This window comes from Diadema antillarum, unplaced genomic scaffold, assembly GCF_040938485.1.
Source record: "Diadema antillarum isolate AM-2024a unplaced genomic scaffold, OU_Dant_1.0 scf00000071, whole genome shotgun sequence".
NCBI lineage: Eukaryota > Metazoa > Echinodermata > Echinoidea > Diadematoida > Diadematidae > Diadema > Diadema antillarum.
In genome coordinates, this window is record NW_027270960.1 from 10104052 (window position 1) to 10127024 (window position 22973).

The following is a 22973-nucleotide window of genomic DNA, read 5'->3' on the forward strand; positions in this document are numbered from 1 at the left end:
GGCAAGTTTGTAGCAGCTTTCTTGAGAACGAATAAAATAAAACGAAACTATGAAAATAATATGGGCTTTAAATATGTTCCTTACCCTCTGTGTCTGAAATACAGAGAATCACAGTCATGAATATGAATTTGATAACACATTTTTAGAATATGCTTGTCGTTCTTTCACATGATTGTCAAAATGTAAAGCAAGAACGTCATCGAATTTTAAATGTTAGCACACAAACTCACCGTAGATTCCCTGAATTATCGAATAACGTATGAGTTAACAACGTTTACTATGTAATATGGACGGACTCGCGTGTCATTGAATAGTATTGTACCTGGCCTACATTTCTCACTGTAGAAAATAGAATTCTGTTTGTATAAAATAGTCCGTAAAATTATTAACTCTATGGCAGATAGCTCTGTCATTTGTCTTCTAGAACAAACGTTCATGACTTCGAAATCCGGCTCAATTGTAGAGATGAATCGGCGAGGCAGCCCCCTGTCCAACATCGTCTGGCAGCCCAGCACAGGCAAGGCGAGGTCGATGTCGAGCGCGATGTCGAGACTCCAGTACAGTTCGGCGATCGTTGTCCTCTTCATGATTGTGGCCATTCTCGGCTTCTTCTGCGTGGCTCTCCTTTTGTCCAATCCCGGCATCGAGTTCGTGGACTACACCTTGCAGAGCGCCCGCCAGAAGCTGATGTTCAAGGTATGAATCAAACTTTGTTATCAAAGAAAAAACGGGATGGTGATAAGTCACATGAGACTGCTCAAAGGAATCAAATCCGACTTGGAATGGACTGTGCTTTGCACTGCCTTCATAGCTCAATGATACCAGGTAATATTTTCGTTCATGTCGTTATAGTACCGAAGTGTGATGTCACAGCCATTTATCGCTATATCATGGAAACTGATTCTATACCTGGTCCCAGCGTTTATGCTCGCACCTGGTTCCAACCAATAAGCTTTAACAAATTTTGATCAAAATCTGATGAATTATTGGACAAGTATTAAAATTTCGATAATGTTCACAAAATGATTCTTGATAAGTCAATATGAATATGCAAATTAGTGAGTTGATGATATCATTGCTTCACAACTTGCTATACAATTCGTACAAAAAACATCAAGTTTTTGGTTCAAACGCAATTATGCCCCAATCTCAAATACTTAAAAGTCAAATATCTGAATGATCATTATTATAGTTTGAAGTTATTCAGCCAGTAATAACGATATGTTTTTACACTTTGATTGCAGAAAAATCAAACTTTCGTAATTTTGTTTTACATAATTAATGGATATTGTGAGATGATGACACCGTCAGCTCTCTCAGTCACTGTCAAATGCCCATTCACATAAACTGTTCAAATACTGTTAGGCAAAAATAAGCCAAACTTCACGATATCATAATTGTTATCCGATTTTGATCACATTTTTACTGTTATGCTTACAAGATTTTGTTCTTTCTTTTCAGATTACGTGGTCCGGAATTGCCCTTTAGATATTACCGACTAAATAATGACATTACATGGATAACAAATTGACCAAATAAGAACCAACTTTGCCCATGAGTTTAAATATAGCTATAATGAAAAAGAAAGAAAAAGAATTTATCTCTGTATTTTTTTTTGTTTCATGCACAAAAAAAAGAACAAAAATCGCCAAACACATGATGATTGCACAAAAAAGGCGAAATAAGCTTTAGAAAATCAAAAGCGTTATCACACTTGCAGAAAAAAAAAAAGGACAGTAACAACATGGAAATTAATGCCAAGTGCATCCTATGACGCGGATTTTTCTTTGTGGACAAGCGTAATGTCCTCTTATCGTAACGAAAGACTTATCCCGCTTGCCATGATAATGATCGGTAATTCTAGTCGCTGGTGTCGTCTTGCTTTGCAGATCGAAAATCTGGACGTTGCGCTCGAATCGGCCGAGAAGCGAGTCAAGAAAATGGAAGGCGAGAAGGCGGCGCTGATGTCCAGACTCGAGCTCGTCTCCAAGAAGTACCTCGACACCCGAACCGAATGCGAGAAGGCGGGAAAGTCAGCCAAGCAAGTAAAAACTGAGCTCGACGACCGCGTGCACTACGCCATGTCCGAAGCGTCCAAGGCCGCGGTGAGTTTGTGCGTTCGCATATATAATGTACATATACAATTACTATTGAAGTAGAGGCACTTGCTGTAAAACATTTTGCAACGCGGAAGACATCGATTCATAACTGCTATAGCAAAATTAAGTATGTAGAAAAAGAGGTCGAGAGCACTTTTAGCTGCGTGCATGCTTTTGCTTTCACGAGAACTTAGAGGGGGGAAAAGAGGGGCCCACACACTACAAGCTCTGTCTTTTTAGTGGGTCCCTCCATTTTTCGCACGGTATACATGTACTTCATTTCGATCACTTCTGTTTCTTTTTTACTATACAATGTATGATTACTATAGGTCCTCAATTATTGTACAGTCTTTTCATTTCATTATGTTCTATTTACCTTGTTCTCTGTTATCAAAAGAAGTGAAACATATGTTATGTCGAAAAATGAAATAAACTTTGAATTGAATTGAATTGAAAAAAAAGAATCAAACAAGAGAGCCGTTCAGCTGAACTTGTCAAAATGCTTGTGAAAATTGCGTAGCAACGAGCACATGAAAGAAGAATGACGATATTTTGCACTTAAAGGTTGTGTGATCTAATTGATGAGCTGTGACAACTGCACTCGTGTATAGAAATCAGATAGACTAGCCATTATCATGGATTGTATTGTTTTTCCTAGGAAGGTGACTCAATCTTTATGCGTATCCACCTGTTCTCCTTCTGTACAGCAAGAAAAGGGAATAGACGATATTGGTCGTGGTGATTTCTAATGGTTGTATGATGGCTGCTAACAGATTTGAAATTCATGCTAGAACAAACAGTTAGTTATGCAAGAACGCCTTGTTCCTATCCAGCAGCTTTTGTGATGTATGAATTTGCACTTGTTGATGGCGTTTACCAAACTCTTGGATCGCATACCTCCCATTTGGCTAGGTGTAATGAAAGGGCTACTTCACTCCGTGTTCAAAATGATGGTACAACAAGACAAGAAGAGTGAGGAAACATGCACATAACAGTACAACGGCACAGAATGAAACAACTAATGAAAATATTTTTTTTTCTAAAATGAGTCTCGTGCCTTTTCACACGTTGCTTAGTCACAGACTTGATTACAAACTTGTTTGCAATTAAGTTTCAAATCACCGTCCGTTCACAGGCAGGAAAAAGCTTCGCGTATTCTGTGGTTTTGAATATCAGAGTCGGGAGGGGGGTGGCATCTTTCTAAGTTCCAGTCAATCACTCTTGTAGCCTGTGTAGAAGAGCGGGTTTTCGCCGGAAGTGGTTGAAAGGTCACTTAAGCTCCGCCCCCAAAACTTGATTGGAGGTCAATCATGTTCACACGCCAGTTTTGTTGCTTAATTCTGGCGAAACGTGATGTTCACACGCCAATTTCGTTGCTTAATTCTAGCGAAACGTGATTGAAAAACATCTCCGGACCGTGATTTGAAACTTGATAATGTAACTAAGTTTCAAATCACCCTCCGCGATTCCAGTTTCCATTTACAAGGCAAATTTGTTTAATTACAAACTTGATTTGAGTCTGCTTATTATTATTACAAAATTGTTTCAAATTAAGCAATCTCGGTACGTGTGAATGCGTGAGACTGTTTTAGTGGGCATACCTGGTAAAGATATTGTTATAGTAAATAGGTAGAGTGAAATTTGGGTTGTGATTGGTTGGATAGTATCACGTGATTGTGCAAAAATTCCGGTATAGTGGCACGACCGTGCCACTATACCGAACGCTTACAGTGCGTGCCTACGCTTTATGTACGAAGAGAGATTCGCGCAAGGCCTAGGGAGCTAGGCGGCCGATGGACGTAGTAAGACAAGGCCAAGCATTTCAACGTCATGCGCGCGTACAGCCGCCTGGACGCAGAATGTAGGAGTTTATAACCGAGTCTGCTCTGTGATGTGCAATACGCATACACGGCTGTACTAGCTAGCGTCGCACGCTGTGTACAGTTTGCACGTAAACTACGTACGGTAGGTTGCGGTTGTTTAACTCTGCGTGTAACAAGTGCAGTGCCGGCGGTACGGTGAGTCTTGTTAGATCTAAATTAGGGCCTAGACCTACGGAAATACATGTAGATCGAGGGACCTATTTACTATAATAATTAGTGCATGTTCTATTGATGCACCAGTACTGGACTATAGAACTCCAAATACTAAATTATCCCTCGTGCAGTTCTATTCACCTCGGCCTGCGGCCTCGGTGAAACAAAACAGCACTCGGGATAATTTAGTATTTGTCGTTCTCTAATCCAGTATAGTGCATCATAGAGCATGCACTATTTATATAATATTGTCGATTTCCATAAATCAAGTTTTATAATCTCAGTTATTTTAATTGATGAGAACAATAGAAGAATTAATTCCGTAATCATGAACACCGTCTCACATGCTTTTTATGTATTCAGGTCAGACATTACGCCTCATATAACTCGGTCATTAATTTGGAAATAGAAATTTCATGAAATCATTCTTACCTAATGAGTTAACAACTATGACTCTCTAACCCCCCCCCCCCCCCCCACCTCTCTCTCTCTCTCTCTCTCTTTCTCTCTCTCTTTCTCCGTGAAGGTGATTTTCTAAAATCAGCATTGTGAATACCCATCGCACGATTTTATATGAAGGGTACATTTCTTACAATTCCGTACAGAAGAACGGTTATTTAGTGAAGTTTTATTTACAATATTAGTACTAGGTGTCCTATAACTGCCATGAGATCGCCTTCTTATCTTTTATACAAAAAAAAGACAGCCATTGCTAGGCATACTTCATGGAAGCAGCTATGGCACTACGAGGAAACGGGACACCAACCTGTTTGCTTACATCTTTACATTCCACCACTTGTCAAATCATAGTTGAACATGGGGTATAGATTAGAATTTTCAAATAACTGTAGGGGCCTGCTGTTTCTTTGTTTTGTTTTGTTTTGTTTTTGTTTTTTGTTTTTTGGGGGATGTTTCCATGTAAAGATAGCTTTCTTTATAGCTTACTGATGCTAAATTTGGAACGATTCATGTGACACCGCTAAGTCTAACTAGCCATCGCTGATTTCGCATTGTAATGAGCTTGTCACGGTATTCCATGCTGTTTGATAATCAGTTTGAAATCATCAGTCACATGGAAACCGTAGGTGACGTCACGGTAAGTCGGTGCGATTGTAGATTTATCGATGACTTTGATATTCCGTTACCATGGTAACAGCGCCAACGGTTTCTACGCCAGGCCACTTCGGATGATTCATTCTTGTTTGATGACTTCCTGTCGCTAATAATATCATCATATAAATCAAATTAGATTGGAAAATGTGCTATTTTCTAGGAGTTGGAAAAGTTAGATTGCACGCTTTTGGCAATTGTTTCCTAAGCCAAATCTTATTGGCAGATTTCCATACACTGTAAAACCTATTGTAATATAATGGGTGTGAATATAACATTAATTTGTCAAATAGTATAAGAAGATGCCTCGGTGAACACATGACTATTGAGCTATCCACTTTGGGGTGATAAACAGAAAATTGTCATTTCCTTTCATTTCATAGCCAGAGAGAGAGAGAGAGAGATTATTTGCTAATGTTCTGGCAATGCATTACCACTTGTACTCATAAAACCTTTATGAATAATTAGATCATGTTTGTTTGTTTGTTTGTTTGGTTTATTTCTGCATTTTCTTTCTCCGAATACAATTGCAAATGAAAACAAAATGATACAGATACATACAAATCAATACAAAGAAAAATCATTTGCGTAACAACATTCAGTCTGAAGTGGCATAATTATGAATCAAAATTAAGGCATACTATATCTATTAACAAAGGAGAAATCAATACAGGGGACCGTCATCATAAGCAGAGCTTGACGTGGATGAGGCCCTATCTGAATATGTGATACCAATGTAATACAACACCAATTATATATGTACTCATAAAACTCTTAATCTTAATACACAAAACACATTTTGCTACAGAAAAAAAAAAATGATGATCATGATGATCTAACATGGTAACGATGTACACGGAACAGTTTGTGAAAAAAAAAAATAACGAACTTTATTTTGAAGAGGGAGGAGGGTTCCGAACACGAACATGACGTCAGTCAGCGAATGTCGTATGATCGCGAAAGCGCACGTGCGCTATATTGATAAAAAACAAAAACAAATCAAAACCAGATCATCCGTTCTCAAAAAAAAAAAATGCTAAATTGGTTGCATCACGTACCCCATTTAGATGAGCAGTTTATAAACACACAACATAAACGACACAACAGCAATACGATGATTATATAACTGACATCGAAGGACTTAACCACAACATGGCGGGGCGGGGCAAGGGCAGTAAATCTATTGACAGCAAATCTTGTATATGCTGGTGTTGAGTAGCACCCCTTTAATCATCAAGAAATGATGATTAAAGGGGTGCTACCCAACACCAGCCACGTCTATATGTGCAAGATTTGCTGTCACGTCTATATATGTATATACACATAAACTTATGACATTGGGAAAAGTAGAAGTGATGAAAAAAGAAAGCAGCGATATCAAAATTCCGATCGAAAGTTTGAGATAAACAAAGAATTGTTATCATACACTAGTCAGTGAAGATGTTGAAGTGGTTGCATCTATAGTGGACATAATTGTTGATAAAAGATAGTGATATTTGTAATAGTCTCATCGTAAACAAATGACGTGCATTTCAATCTCATTTGAATATGCAAAAGTCACATTGTACTTTACTTTGTTTATGTGCAAATGTCATATTGTATAATTTTGCCGGAAATGAAATAAAATGAAATGAAATGAAATGAAATGAAATGAAATGAAATAAAATGAAATGAATGAATTGTAAAATGTAGTGGAGATGATCATGATAATGAGCTTCTGATGTACTAAAGTACACTATTTACCAGAGTTATGTTTTTACTGTTTCCACCGTAATTTGTCAGTATTATTGCTTTTATACAGTATGTCCAAAAAGAAAATAATGCAATTGGATTTTGCATTGATAACTTCCAGAATAAATAAACAATCTTTATACTATTTCAAGGTATAACTATTACTTCTTACCTACATCTTGCAAAAACCCCTGTCAGTTTGATTGAGTGGTCACAGAGAAATGTGGATCGTTGTAAAACACGTCATGGGTCCGGGTTTTTTTTCCAAGTTTAGCACTTGGATGCTCTTGGCATCCATAACACAATGGACTAAACTTGAAGGGAAGGAATTATTGACATGCTCGACAAGGATCCCAATTTCTCTGTTACCTCTGAAGCAAATCTGTAGATTTCAATTATAAGTTACAATTTCATACCTTAGGATTACACTTTGATCGATTCACGATTTTTAAAGTTATCGTTGCAGAAAGTCCCATTGAAATGCTTTTGGAGGACATAATTATGGTGTGGTCATTATGAGTTTTAGCATTTTGATCGCTATGATGACGGTTGTTGTCTGTGAAGTCAAGTTATATCAATGATAAAGCATTATTTCGGCAAGACTTTAACGGATGACATTTGATATCTATGCCTTCAAAAGAAGCATTATTACAGAAGAATATGCATTTCTCCGAATCGCCCACTTTGTTCTTATTTTTCTATTTTCCCAGGAATGCATTACCATGCACACAGATAAAAGGATACGAGATTTAATGCCATGTCACGCTTTTCGTGGGGGTATAGGGGCAAGATAATACACCCCTTAGATTACACGAGATCAAGTTTCCGGAAACGAGGCTGAGAGTTTTGATACACCCAAACGAGTAGATTACCTCTTGAAATTGTAAGACTTTAGTCCCTCCTCGACTATGCTGAGAGGTCAAATGCTCCGTACCACTTCCAAATATTACATATCACCGCGAGGGATAATTACATTAAGTCGTGTCCTAACCTAATTCCATAACTGTCTTGTCAGATATCACGAGCCGTTTTGTGATCTTTATTTGAAAACTCTGTGTTTTCGATAATCATATAATAGACCTACAATCCAAAAATTCGCTTGCGTTGTATAGATGTTCGCAAAAGAAAAACTAAAAGAAATTGGCGAGGGCAAAAGTGTAGAATACGTGAGAAGAAAACTAAGCGAAGCAAATCAAAACTGGAGCAAGCATTAGCATTTATGACGGAAACACATTGACGACCGTAATAATATGGATGATTAGCCGTAAACACACCATATCTTTTTGACGTGTCGTGCTTGGAACATCGTGACTGTAATTAGTGTCCTGAGAATCCCTTAATTCATTCAGCTGGGTTCATATTTCTCATCATGTATTTTCTTCTATCAGTCCCTTGACTCTTATTAACGTCGAAGTTGCCTTTCATGTCACCAAAACAAAACAAAAAAGTAGTACTCGCTGCATACAATATGCTGAACTAGTTTGTAGAACAGGTTAATACATCAAATCGAGAGTAGTCCCCGAGGGAAGTGTAGTTCGTGTTGAATATAAAACTGTTGGAATTAAAATGAAAATATTCAGAGGGAAACTCTGCAACGGAGACTAAATTCGAGAATTTGTGATGGACCGCCGCGCAAAACCGGTGATCAGTATCGTCACGTCTTCCCCATGATCGAATGCAGAATCTTGTACTTGTTGAAGGAATCGCACTTAACACCTCAATTTACTTCTGTTTTAATCATTATCAGCCTGATCTTTAAATTTTGTAGCCATTGACATCTGTTATTCCATACTTCCCTATGAATAGGAGGTGATCAATGTTCCTTTAAACAATCTCTCGCTTTGTCGAATGTATAAATAATTATAGAAAATGGAAAATGACACAAGTTATTAATAATTATATACTGAGTATCGTATCGTCTTGTACAAAGCGACACTAAAGTATGATGCCCACGGGGCCTTAAAATGAGGGAGGGGGTCAATAATATTTACACCCGGCTGGCCATGGGAGGCAAAAGTTGTTCTTAAACCAGTTTGAATTAGTTAAAGCAGGCAAGTAAACTCTCAAACATCTCTTTCAATCTTTGTTTCTTCGCCTCAGTGGAAATCCTCTCTAGCATCCATTAAATCACGTTCCTGCAAGTTGCAACGTACGCCGTAAAGAGCAATCGTAACAACTTCCTCTGCGAAGGATTATCTAATGGCTTTCAAGATCAGCGTTGCACGAATCTACCTCGAGCGATCCTCTCACTTTTTTTTTAGTTCCTTCCCCGAGATTTAAGAGCCAAGGATCGCATTGCCCACTTATCGTGGTCATTTCTTGAATTTAAATTGCAGCCGTTTCACTAATAAAGTATTAATAAAACAATGACTGTGAGTTTCAAACCGTAATCACAATTTCACATTCTTTCGTACAGTTTATCAAACGACGGAGTTGCAGCCAATTTGAAATGTCGAACTTTTCTTAGCATCACTAAACATTCTAGTTTAGTGATAAGTTGAGTAAATGAATTGCAATCGAAAGCTTGAGAGACAGACTTGGGCGTCAATTAAGGGTTTGCGCGTGTTCGTCTTTAGCACAAGCGGAACTTAGAAATCTGCCTGTAATTTAAAGGTTGACGTATATGTTCCTTTCAATTGATGATAAAGCATAGAAAATCAACTGAAAAAGTTGGAAGAACTCTTTTGGAAGAACTTAACCTAAGATTATACGTAACAAGTAGACAAATAGATCAAAAGTTAGATATTAAGCGCAACAGTTAAGATATTAAAAGTGAATGATAAAATGTACATTTTAAACATCTAAAAAATGAACGAATAATTGCGAAGTACATTTATACATAAATAGAGACCTACGTGAATCAGTGAATAATTTTATAGGCCTGCAAAGATGGAAAGACTGGATCTGTCTGGTCCAGCAAAAATGTATTACTCAGAAATGCTTTTAGGGAATACAACTGGGTTGGGGTATGACATCCTAATCATGTCAAAATCCAATATGATTAGTCAGACTCAAGGAAAGTCTGGAAACGGTTATTTCTGGCGGCGTAACAGTTACTCAAGACTCTCAGATATACAAAGTTTCTGCTTTGTCAGTACAATACTCACTGTTCTTTACTTTTTTTTTTCTGGGAAGAAATTCACGCAGCCACGAGTGAAAGGCAAGACTTTCAATGTTGTTTTGTTGTCGTTATTGTTGTTGTTGTTGTTGTTGTTGTTGTTGTTGTTGTTGATGTTGTTGTTGTTGTTTTGTTTGTTGTCAATAATGATTTTTCTGTGTCATTGCTTTTCAACTGAAATAAAATGCGTGATTTTCTCTCATTTGTATTGGAAAACACATTTCCTACCTTTTCAACGGAGACGAAAGTTCTTCATTTAAAAGCATATAGTTATAGATATTAAATAGTTATATAACTGGAGCAGTATGTCTTAAAGAGATGGTATAGTATTGGTTGAGATGGGAAATCACCTTTCCTTTTTGCAAGATACTTAGAAACCACTTTACGACATGTCAAAAAGCATAAAATTCTGAGCGGATTTCAAATTTTATTTGGTTAAAAACGGTTTGAAAAGGCTGAGATATCCAAAAGCAAAGTAAAACAAGGCCATCCTAAGAAAAGGTGGGTCCCACAATTTATTAGGACCGCTTTATTTTGGACATCTCAACCATGTCAAAACCGATTTTCATCAAATAAACTTTGAATTAATGATTCATACATTCGGGCAGTGAAGCACGAGGTTATTTTTTACCCGGAGTATATTTCTTTCTTTTCCATTCATTTCTTTCTCTCTCTCTTTTTTTTTTTACTTTCATTCCTACAGTTTCCATGTTATTCTTTCTTGAATGAAAATAACAAAGGCAAATTCGAATAGAAATCACTGTGATACAACTTCTGGCCAAGTTGTTTGAGTATCATCAGGGGGTATCCCATGAGCGGAATTCGAAGGCGCCACAATGTCGATTCAAAATGTCCGTTGAGCATTCCACTTGGGGAATGACTTAAATAAAACACTTTCAGCGCATGATTAAAACATTACGCTCATTCATGCATAACGTCAGTGTTTCGAAATCTGAGCGCTATGGGAGCTACAGCAGCATCAACTATTGTGTGTTTTCATAATTTCATTCACACTGAAAATATGACACGCACATACGCACGTATGTTGGTTGCCATATTGGATATTACACGGTTATATTACCCTTCATTTTGAAAGGCCTCGCACAACTTCCCCTCGATTGCTTTCCGAGATACCATTATTTCGGTATCACAACGACAGTTGTTGGTCAATTCTGCTCAAACAACCTACTAGAGTGAAACCGCGGGCGTACTTTTTTAAAATTCCCCGATGCGGTTAATCTCATACATTGTGGATACCAAATTCGATTCGTGTTTTTTATCTTTCGCTTGACACGAAGAAAACAAAAAGGAGAAACTAAACGAGATCGCTTTTGGTTCTGGATGTTGATAATCTTGTTGCAAAAGACAGAGATTTTATCATGATGATGATGATGATGATGATGATTATTATAATTGATATTATATTATCATAATCATTTTCATTTGCGTAGCGACTGAGTGGTGGACGATTTGAGGGGCGGAAATTCAGAAGAGTTTTGCTTTTGTTTTTGTTGTGAGTTGACGCAGCATCCGTATCAGCATTTAGCATCCGCCTGAGCACGAAGTTACGTACGAGCTAATAATTTGATTTTGTCGCTTTTATTTTTGTTTTCAGCTCGATGTGTATTCTACATATATCCTCATCACCCATGTGTTTTTCGAAAAGTCCTTTAAAATGCGCGCTGTGTCTCCTTTTTGACATAAGGCCGGCTTTTTTTTCCAACCCTGTCCAGTAAAGGTCACATTAAAGCTTGATGCCAGTGTAAAGATGTAAAACATCTTCCAGTAAGAATTGTCACTTTAGGGTTCGCTGGGTTCATCCTTCATTTGTCAGTCCCCCCCCCCCCCCCCCCACCCCCACCATGGTTGCTACTGACGCTAACATCTTCACAATAATGTTGCCACGTATCTTGTGTCTCCCATGAGGACTGGCAACAGCTGAAATGAATATACAGTCAAACCTGTCTATAGAGGCCACCCAAGGGAGACGGAAAAAGTGGCCGTTATAGACAGGTGGCCGCTATAGACAGGTAATCCAACTTTGTGTGCATTGCTTACATGTACATGTACTAGGTGTTTCAAAAAACATTTTCCACTTTTGATTCTTAATAATTCATAAACTATATATCAGATAACACTGTCATTGATATGAGTAATAGCTGAATAGTGTACAATTTGGTTGAATGTAGTTTGAATATGAAAACATAAATCAGTTTCATGAAATCCATGATTAATTTCACAGTTAGGTTCCAGATTTTGCTCTATTTTCAACCCTCTGTACAAAATTTCACTTTGCACAGGGGTCAATGGGTGTGTATGGGAGTGTGTGGTTAACACCCTAACAATGGTCCTAAACAATGGTTAGGGTTTGAATGCTTCATTATTTATTCATGAGAAATTCCACTATCACAACTAGTCTTTATTCAGCCTCTGGCAGTATCCGCGTGTAAAAGTCAAACGCCTGCCGATACTGTTGTTGGGTCTCGACAGTGCTCTCCCTACTTCTGAAAAATGAAATTACAATGAATACCTTCTGTTCTATCGTAAACATGGTGACAGGAAGCAAAGAAAATCAATTAGAGTATACACTTGTGTGAATGGAGCCTTAAATAAATCTAGTGTGAAACATATCCCCCCCCCCAATGATAAATGCTGCTGAACTCTTAACCAAAAATGATTTCTTTTTTGTCAGACTATTTAATTAGTAGATAGTTGTATTAAAATGAGGAACTTTAGATCATTTATGCTTATTTACATCCCAAATTTAGTGATATGTGAAGCAAAAATTGAAAATGATTGCCAGCTGGAATGGAATGTGGTGTTTGCAAGCACATGGAAATGTGTGCTTCCTCTTTCCATGTGCATGCAGTTTACCCTTTACCTTGCATGAATCCAGACTAGCAGTGCCCAGGGCAATCCACATGAATTATTGATTAAGCATTCATGTGCCTGGGAGCACAAGACTGATGCCTAGTCAACAGGTGGTTCAGGCATGTCTATTGTTCAGGGCCATTGTCAGCACACACTCACATACACATCATTGGTTCCTGTGCAAAGTTCATTTTTTTACAGAGGGTTAAAAATTGACCAAAATCTGAAACCTTACTTCAAAATCAATCTTAGATTTAATGAAACTGATTTATGCTTTCACATTCAAATTACCTTCAACCAAATTGTACACTATTCAGCTATCATTTATATCAATGACAGTTTTATCGGATGAATGGTTTTTGAGCTACTAAAGATCAAAAGTAGAAAATGTTTTTTGAAACACCATAGTACATGTATCATCGTTGTATCCTTACAGGTACTATGTGTGTACGTATGCACACACCATGTGTTTCATGTATTTAACCATCGGTGTATATGAAATTGTTGCACAGTAGTATGTGTATTGTCGTGAAGAAAGCTTAACATTAGTGCATTTTAATGACTGAATGAGAAATGAATGCAGCGGTGGCGATCAACGAATGTTGCCTGCACGGCTGCAATGCAGATAAACACGCTGAATCATCGGCTCGGCTACGGTTCCATTGGGTTTCTGGCCGCTATAGACAGGGTAAAATTTACCGCGGGAAACAAAATTTGTGGCCGCTGGCCGCGTTAGACAGGTGGCCGCTATACACAGGGTCTTTAACAGGGCTTTTCTCTCGGGGGGATTTTTCAGTGACCGCTATAGACAGGTGGCCGCTATAGACAGGTGACCGCTAAGGCAGGTTTGACTGTACATACAATACTCTCTCAAATGAGAACAAGAAAAAAGAAACTAAAAATGAGATTTATCATGAGTCGAGCTCACAGATATCAAACAAACACTGTTTAACTTTAAATCATACACACCTGTATGACCGAAACTACAACCCTGTTGGATAAGAGATGTTCGGATTAAAAACAGTTTGGACTTACGTGCGACTTTTTGGACTTAGGTTTTAATTCTAAGAGTTATATAACAGTATTGATAGAGTTATTATCATTATGTAAGTTTTCTTAAAAATGGTTACCAAACGTCATTACGGGACTCCCTGTTCCTATCATTGGTTTGGCTATTCTTTGTTGGGTTTTTTTTTTTACTGTTTTTTTATAAAGGATTGATTTTATTTCCACCCACCCCGACACACAAACACACACACACACACATACACACACACACACACACACACACACACACACACACACACACACACATATCGCTCTATAGCGATACAAATGACTATCACTTCTGTAGTAACAACGGTGCTTTATTATGGCCTAACAAAGAATTTCCGCTCGATCTAACTAAAAGAACAAAAACAAAAACAAATGTTTCTAAAAATAGTACAAATCTATAGGCACGCTTTGAAAAGCATGTACCGGCTTATCTGACGTTTGCATCAGCGATACTCGGCATACAATATTTTCATAATCCGCACGTGATGAGCCTTAGGGGAGGTCACAATATTATTTACGTTATCATTGTAATATCTCCCCATAGACCGGCTTCAACTTGACACAAAATCCGGCATTTAGGGATTTACATTTGACTTTCACATTTGGATTTTACATGCGACCTTTCAAGCTCATAGTGGGGGCCATTTGACAGGTGAATTCTGATTCATGTCACGCGCTAAGCTACTCACTTTGTCACTCTGTCATCGTCGGTGGATTTCTTTGCACTAATGCTCATGTCGAACGTTAAAGGAGGCCTCCGAATGATTTTCAGACTTTCACATTAGCACAACTATAAATTAGTCATACTGAGTACAGAATTTCAGAATCTATAGCGATTGTGATGAGGAATAAGACCCCGTTTACAGTGCGGGGCTTGGCCGAGCCCAGCCTCAATTGCGAGGCCGGGCCCCGCAATTTTGTCCGTTTACACTGCCGGGCTCGGCCGCGGCTCGCGCGGCTCGGCCGCGGCCGAGACCACCTCCAGAGCGAGGCCAAATGCGAGGCCAATTTTGGCCTCGCATTTGGCCTTTTGCGCGTTTACACTGAAGCGGGGCTGGGCACGGCCGCGGCCGAGCCTCGCACTGTAAACGGGGTCTAAGAGTGTTTTCAACATTAACAACAATTTCTGTGTATAATGAACACGGATGATGACATGGCAGATTAACCATAAAAATGCATGAGTTAAGGCTCAATGAAGCAGAACAAAAGAAGGCATGCAAAGATTCTACCCAGGTGAACTTGTTAAAAAGTGGTAATGGAATTACATCTCTACATTTCTGAAATATTTGAGGCTCCTATGACATCAACACTGTTCAGTTTGTTAAAGATCTTTTTAGAGTATTGGTTTCTCTGTTCAAGGACCACAATAAATTCCATTAAACATGGAGCTGTCGATTTAGGTACTACATGATATGAAATTATTAAAATCTTCTGGAGTACCCCTTTAACATATTCATAACGATTTTGTGCTACATCAGGCAAGTCTTATTAGGCGTTTTCACATCAGCCCGATAAAAATCCAAGCTCGAGAATACTGATATTTTTCGCGATCGCAAATTAGCGCGTTATTTCATTTCCTATTCACATCAGCCCGAATTAGAGAATTAGCCGCAATGTTTTTTTCGAGCTAATTCGACAGCTGAGCATGCGCAAACAGTGTCTGGTATACCAGTGAAAGTGCTAAATTGCACTTTTTCCTCCATATCTCGAAAGTAACTCGAGGTATCATCATAAAACTTACATATTTAGGCATGTTCTACCTAACAGTGATTCTCTTTGGAACTGTGAGGTCAAAGTTCAAAGGCCAGGTTTAGATAATACTATTTTACCATTTGATACTAAATTATACTTTTTCTCAATACCTTGAAAATTACTCAATGCATAAATTTATGAAAGGGTCAAAAGTCAGTAAAAATCATCAGTTCCCCCAAATACCTGCACTCTGACGTTTTAATCATTCATCCAATTGAACATAGTTCTAGGAAAATGAACATTCAGCACATTTGTGGCAAACCTGTCATTTTAATATTTTGCCAATTGTGTGAAACTGTCATCACACATTGTCAAGACATTGTACTATAGACCTATTAGGAGAACCATGCATTATGGCGGAGGCATACCAGTCGCCACAGCGACATTTCTAGTTAATATTTAGAAGATACAGCTTCTGCCAGATTATGAATTTTTTCGACGAAACTATATTTTGCCAATCATATCCGCTTTCGAGATTTCTCTTACAAACACTGAAAAAAAAATGTTTCCATCTAGGCAGTCGCTTGCAGTGGGTGTGTCTGCATGTGTGGGAGGGGAATCCATGCACTTGACTGAGGGTACGTGTTTGTGCGTGTTAAGTTTGTGTGTGTATCTGAATGTATTTTCGTGTGTCTGTATGTATGTGTATACGTTTGCGTGTGTGTGTGTGTGTCTGTGTGTGTATGTCTGTGTGTGTGTGGATTGTGTATTTTGTTCGGGACGTGTGTTTGTACAACATTATGATTCACATTCTAAATGATCTTTAAGTGGCTGCTCTCTCAATTGGCTCCATCGAGGTTAACCCTTTACCACCGAGCTCCTCATATTCCCACTGACATTGTACAGGGCGTACGGGGTTGTCGAAAGCAAGGGGGTCACCTACTTGGTTTCCGGTAATCCCCTTGAACGTGCACTGACCTTTCATTGCTGGTGCGAGACTCAATCCTGCACATGAGTGACTACCAGTACTTAAAAGCTGCACTTTCGATTTTCGTGAACCAGCTCAGTCTCCGCGCACTAATTACGTTGCCATTTGCAGTAAGATCAGTAATGTTCCGTCAATAGGCTATTCGTGTTGCCTTGGTAACGCTGTTCAAATTGGAGTATGACAATAATGTGGAGTTTTAAGGGAAAAACATTGCAGTAGGAAGTCGACACTTTCTTCATGTCTCCCGTTGCTTAGTCCATGGTATATGGAGACCGCCAGTAAAATTAGGGGAATGTGAAACTAACAAAAAGAACTAAATATCAAACATCCAAGAAGATCGATACACAAGCGCATTGTGTACTGAGGAACGCTGCGTGATTCAGTTGATAGCAGAAAAGATTAGCTGTTGCGCAAAGTTGTAGCAAAGACCACTGTTGTTGTTACTCTTACCACGTTATACAAAAAAAAAATAAGGCGGCGTGCGACTTTAATAATTGCTTTCACTGTTAAACATCCTTTTTAAAAGACCTTTAAAAAAAGAATTCCTGAGGTAAACTGCCAACATGACCCGCGCTGTCGAAATGTCGAAAACGATAAAAGTTCTCCATCATCTTGATTTAATTGCTAAACATTATCCCAAAATATTTGCTCTCATTCGGCACTAATCTCTCTTCTTGTTTGTTATCAGGTGAACTACCAGCATGCCATGGCTCGCGCTATGGAAATGGAGAAAACGATTAAAGTCTTACGGTCTGAGAAGCAGCAACTTCACGTGGAAAACGAAGAGATGGCTGTGAAGCTGGGGAAGGCGATCCAGCGGGCAGAGGTGGCCGAGCGGGACACGAACAAGGTACGGGCTTGGGTTCCATAACATTTGCTCCTGCGACAATAACACCATAATCCAAAATCCTCGTATAAAACTAAATCTAAATCCCTATCACAACCCTAACACTATCCCTAAGTCCTTGAAGAAAATAAAACCGGAGCAATTGTCGCAGGAGTAAAATGTCGTGTCACCTTTGGCATGAGCCACAATCAATGACAATGGATCGTCAATATTCCAGATTTCAAAACAAAGCGGACGCAGAACGCCAATTTATGTAATACAACCCAAAAGGGCATTGACTGTAAGATTGACTTTGTTTGTTCGTTTGTTTGTTTGTTTTAATTTGACACATTGTTGTTATTATCATTCGAATTTGCGGGGAAAATACATATAATGTTATAGTCAAGTACATAATGCTAGGCCCTGTTGCTTACGAAGATGGAATCAAACATAAGTCAGAAAATCGAACATTATCATGCATTAGCCAATCACAGTTGGGCATTCAGAGACTTCTGTTTTATTTTTTGACTTATGCTTTATCTCAACTTTTATGCAACAGGGCCTTGGATACATTGTACATGAAATACCACACAGAGAACTGAATAAAGCATAAACGAAGGTTAAAGACTAGACTTCGCTTATACCTTAAATTGACGGTACTAGGATCGTTGTGACTAAGCTTGTATGTGGCGCATGCTGTAGCTAAGTTGACAAAATCACGAATCAATACCAGCTCTCTGCTGTGAGTCCTCTGGTTGCAGCAGGTGTGTGCCCCTAAAGCAAGGCTCTTTAACCTTATTTCCTAGTCCTTCTAAAGGGACCTAAAACTGTCGGTCCCGTGGGTTGCTTGATTACAAGCTCTTTTCGCTTCCTTTTAGCAGTCCCACTAACGTGAATCAAATCAAATCAATTCCAAAGAAAATATCAAACAAAAAATTACATATTCAAGGTATATTGGGAGAATACACCCTTTGCAAGGAAAGAAAACTAGGTCAATGTGTCGATTTACTGAGAAAAAGAGACAAAAACCGCGATGACAGCATTGGAAGCCAATTATAACACGTACACACTGCACAACACTACACAACACAGAACAACACACGCACATTGTACACACACTATTGCATAATGTGTACATGATATTCCCAAACTCCAATTTTGGCAAAACAAAAACATCGAAATTAACAGTAAAAAGGTAGATTATTGCGGTTGGTTTTATCTGTTATATTCAGACAATATCAAATTGAAAGGCTTAATGACAAGTCTAAGATCTACTTCCTTGAAGAAGCTTTGATGTTTTCGGTATAAGTCAACGTTCTGATCGTTTCTCTATTGGGTAATAATCACAACTGTAATGTGATAAGATTGTTTAATAATTCAATATTTGAAATAGAACAAAGCGATATTTCATTTCTCTTGTGTAACGTGTTAGCCTTACTTTGTGTATGTAAAAGTATGCAAAGCGGATAGAAAACTTAACGGGATGTCTCATCGCACACTCATTCATCAAAATAAGAACATCCAACTTCACACAAACATGGCGACGCACTCCTCGAAAGTTTCGGCGACAATGTAATGGGATAACGAGACCTTCTCTTGTATTATGTAAAAAGACAATGTTCATCATGGTCGTCAGTCTAGAAAGATAATGAAGCCCCATATTGTCTGCGCAGGTGATTCGTAATGCATGCGATTTACTAGTATTTGGGAGATCACTGCTGGCAAGCTGTTTTCTTCCTTATCACAAACTGCGCCATGTGCACACAAATCTTCGACCATGATACATTGATCGATGGGTTCCATCCTTGTTGAACGACAGCGCTGCATGACACGCTTGATCCGTCTTCTGCTCCCTTTTTCTTTCTTTCTTTATGTAACTTACTTACTGTCGTCGTTGTCGTTGTTGTTCAGCTCAAGGCGCTGTACGGCATGCAGATCGACACGCCAAATGGTGTACTGGTGCTGGCGACGACGGCACGCGGAAGTGACGTAGGAAACGCGGAGAGGAAGCGCAGAGTTGAGGTGATGTCGAACGACAAAGTCCCAGACGGCAGGAAGGAAACGCACACCCGGCAAAGCCCCCAAAGGAAGCCGTACAAATTCCTCCACGGAGATGCTGCCACCAACGCCATGATGCATCGCACTGTAGCGCCTTTGTCGCAGAGGGCGCTCCGTGGAAATAATAAAATGCTGGATGCTGGCTAGGTTATGACATAACCGGCTATCAAAAATGAGGACAAACTTGAATTTTTTGATATGTGGAACTGATATATGATTGACTGTACTCCAGACGTGAATCAAAAGACAACGATGACTTGAAGGCATATGCAATAAACCAGCTTCACTATTTATTAGTTTATGCCTTAAAAAAGGATGCATCACCGACGCTCCTACAGGAAAAATATGATTTCATTACAAGGTCACAACTGTACGGACAAAACATCACTTCTCAGTTGTTGAATTAAAGGCGTGCCATTGTGTATTCAAAGAGAATGATGCAAAGATAATGTGACAGAATTCGTCTACATAATTATTTTTCTACTAAAATGTCAGCTTTACGTGACAATAATAAAGTGTGGAGGATCATCGGGCCCCGAAAAAGTCGCGGACACATCTCTTATGGAAGAACATTGTAGGTTCTTGTTTACAGGACCTGCTGGCATTCTTAGGGGAGGATCAAACCGCACAGTTCCCTTGACATAATTCAACATGATACGCATACAGAGTGATAATCAAAAGGCTACAGATTTACATTCTGTTGAGACCAGCATTGATCACTTGTATCAGTGCATCATATTCTTGGTGGATATGCGCTGTATCTATGACTGATGTTTTTGATATCTACACAAGTAGGTGGTAATATTACAAAAAAAAACCGTATCTTTTCTACACAATAAAGACTAAAAGGGCCGAAATTCAATTATAGATTTGAATCAAATATGATATTGTGTTTCAAATACACATACTCTTTCCTTTTTAGTGACTACTCGTTGTTGTTGTTGTTGTTGTTGTTGTTGTTGTTGTTGTTGTTGTTGTTGTTGTTTTAATGATTTGCAGCCTTCAAAAATGGTTCTCGGAGGAGGTTTCCAGCCTACCTCGTTTTCAAAATGAACATAATCTGTTCCCTTGTCACAAGGTACGCCACGAAATGGCTCTATCAACATGTACTGCAGAAAAAAAAAAAACAGTGTTACCATTTTCGTTGACCATCATATAGGCAGCATTATTCATAACAATTATTGTGTGGGAGACTCTCTCTCTCTCTCTCTCTATATATATATATACATATATATATATATATATATATATATATATATTTGTATATGTGTCTCTATAATGATGTAAAATAAGTGATGACATGATAATTACCACATAAGGCAAAGAAAGAAAAACACTATTATTGACACATTTTGTATCCGCAAAACGGTATATAGTCATATCTACTGGGGTTAACTTTCACATTACACAGGCCTGGTTACAACGACCTTTTTCCCCCTTGACGAAATAGATGTGAACGTGAATTTCTCATTCAATTTTGATGTAGATGCTTTCGAGGAAAGATTAGGCTTAACGACTGCCGACGAGAGTCTTGTGGGGGTTTGTTGGCTTGTCGCAGCTCTTTTGTGCACACTCCACTATACCTTCAACAATAGTCATTGCAAAGCCGGAAGATGTGCAGAAGGGTTCCACACAAACAACCTCCCTGGAGACTGGATGATAAAGAACAAACAAAATAAAACAAAACAGAAAGAAGGATTTCGATACAACACGATGTTTATATTTGACATCAATATATGGCTGCATCATGTGTTCAGTCCATCAATTTAACAGTCTTACTGGTAATCCAAGGGTCAGTCTACGGTGGCTGCGGAACAAATCCAGCCCGCTGCGTCCGGTATTAAGACTGTCCCTCATAATTCTTCTGCGCTAAGACTGCAAACGGACGTATTCGCTTGGATGGTGATGTATTTCCGCACTTTGGTATTTCCATCTTCTTTTTTGGATTGCACTGGCTTCGATAACCTGATGACTGGCATATCATGATATCAATTTAAAAAGGTCACAGGTGGCCTACTCTACGCTAATGCCTTACGGTAATCAGAAAATACCCGCTGATCGTTTATCTTCTGCGCTTTATTAACCGTCCACAATATCATTGCTTGCAAGGGATACAGACATATTTACGTGTATACATACATGGCTACACAAACAAAAATTTAAAGGTTCATTTTTTTACCACCACTGGATGAAGATCCCATCCGAAAAGTCGTAAATTATACCCCATTAGAGCTAATTGATTTTCACCCTGCATTCATTTTCACCTATAGAAGTCAAGTAAATAGCAAAATAAAACATTTTTTTTTTTGCAAAGTAAGTAAAGAACAAATTAATCAAAACTGATTCAATCAAAGATGTGGACTCCTAATAGAGATGTTATCATTTTAATTTGATCATAAACAATGGCTCTATCGCTTAGACGTTACACCGCCTCCCGGGTTGGACAATAGAAACAGCAATCTCGCGCGTCGTCGTCTTGTAACGTTCGAGTCGCAGAGCTACAGTTCGCTATTGATTTGTTTGCAGACAAAAAGAACTACACAAGTTGGTGAAAATAAAGTAGACTCCATTTTAACGAGATCTAATTCTGTACGTCGCCAGGCTTTTTCGGCACGTACAAGCCTACACTTTGTGCAACAAATTCCCGTCTATCATTTAAACGTCATCCAGCAGCCAAGCGAAAATTAGAGCAATCCATCCTATCTATCTCTCCTTCACATGGACCTAGAAATTCCCTAGGATGACATCGTAATGCATAGGGATTTGTTTGTCCAACGGTTTTGACAAACATGGCCATTTATCCTCCAGTGTATCTCCGTCGAAATCCTCGCAACAGAAACTTCCACGAAGCAGTCTGTTAAAATCCTACATAAGCGACAGCTATTGTCACTACAAAGGAGTACTGTAGTTGTAAGGCTACTACATGGGCGCATGTCAGATCCGTTTGGCGGCTGCAAGCCATGAACAGCTTTAAAGTAAATTTCTCTTGGCTTCAAATTTGTAAACATGGTCGCAAATGAGTGTTGAGGAATGTGAAAAAAAGCTATACATTCAGATTCCTTTGTCTACTCTCGACGGAACACCTGGCAAAGTCACATTCTACCGTGTCTACCAACGCTCCCTGCGCTTTTCTTGCACGTAGACAGTATACAACTACGCCTTACAAATCAAATTAATATTTACTTTTCCCTGAACGTAAGCCACCTCCTCCTCCCTCCCTTTCACTAAAAAGAAAATAAATAAATTAACTGATCACCAGGGAAACCTACTATTAAAAACAAAACAGAGGAAGAATGGCGAAACAACACATTATACCAACACACACACACACACACATATATACATATATATATATATAATTTATATATATATATATATATATATATAT

At 38.6% G+C, this 22973-nt stretch overlaps 1 protein-coding gene across 1 annotated transcript; it reads left to right on the top strand.

Moving 5' to 3' along the window:
- The first annotated feature begins 465 nt into the window (after nt 1-465).
- On the top strand, nt 466-19732 carry LOC139717073 (uncharacterized). Its single transcript, XM_071628581.1, has 4 exons — nt 466-696; nt 1890-2105; nt 17390-17551; nt 19439-19732. The coding sequence occupies exons 1-4, from the start codon at nt 466-468 to the stop codon at nt 19730-19732; spliced, it is 903 nt and encodes a 300-aa protein (XP_071484682.1).
- The last annotated feature ends 3241 nt before the right edge of the window (nt 19733-22973 follow it).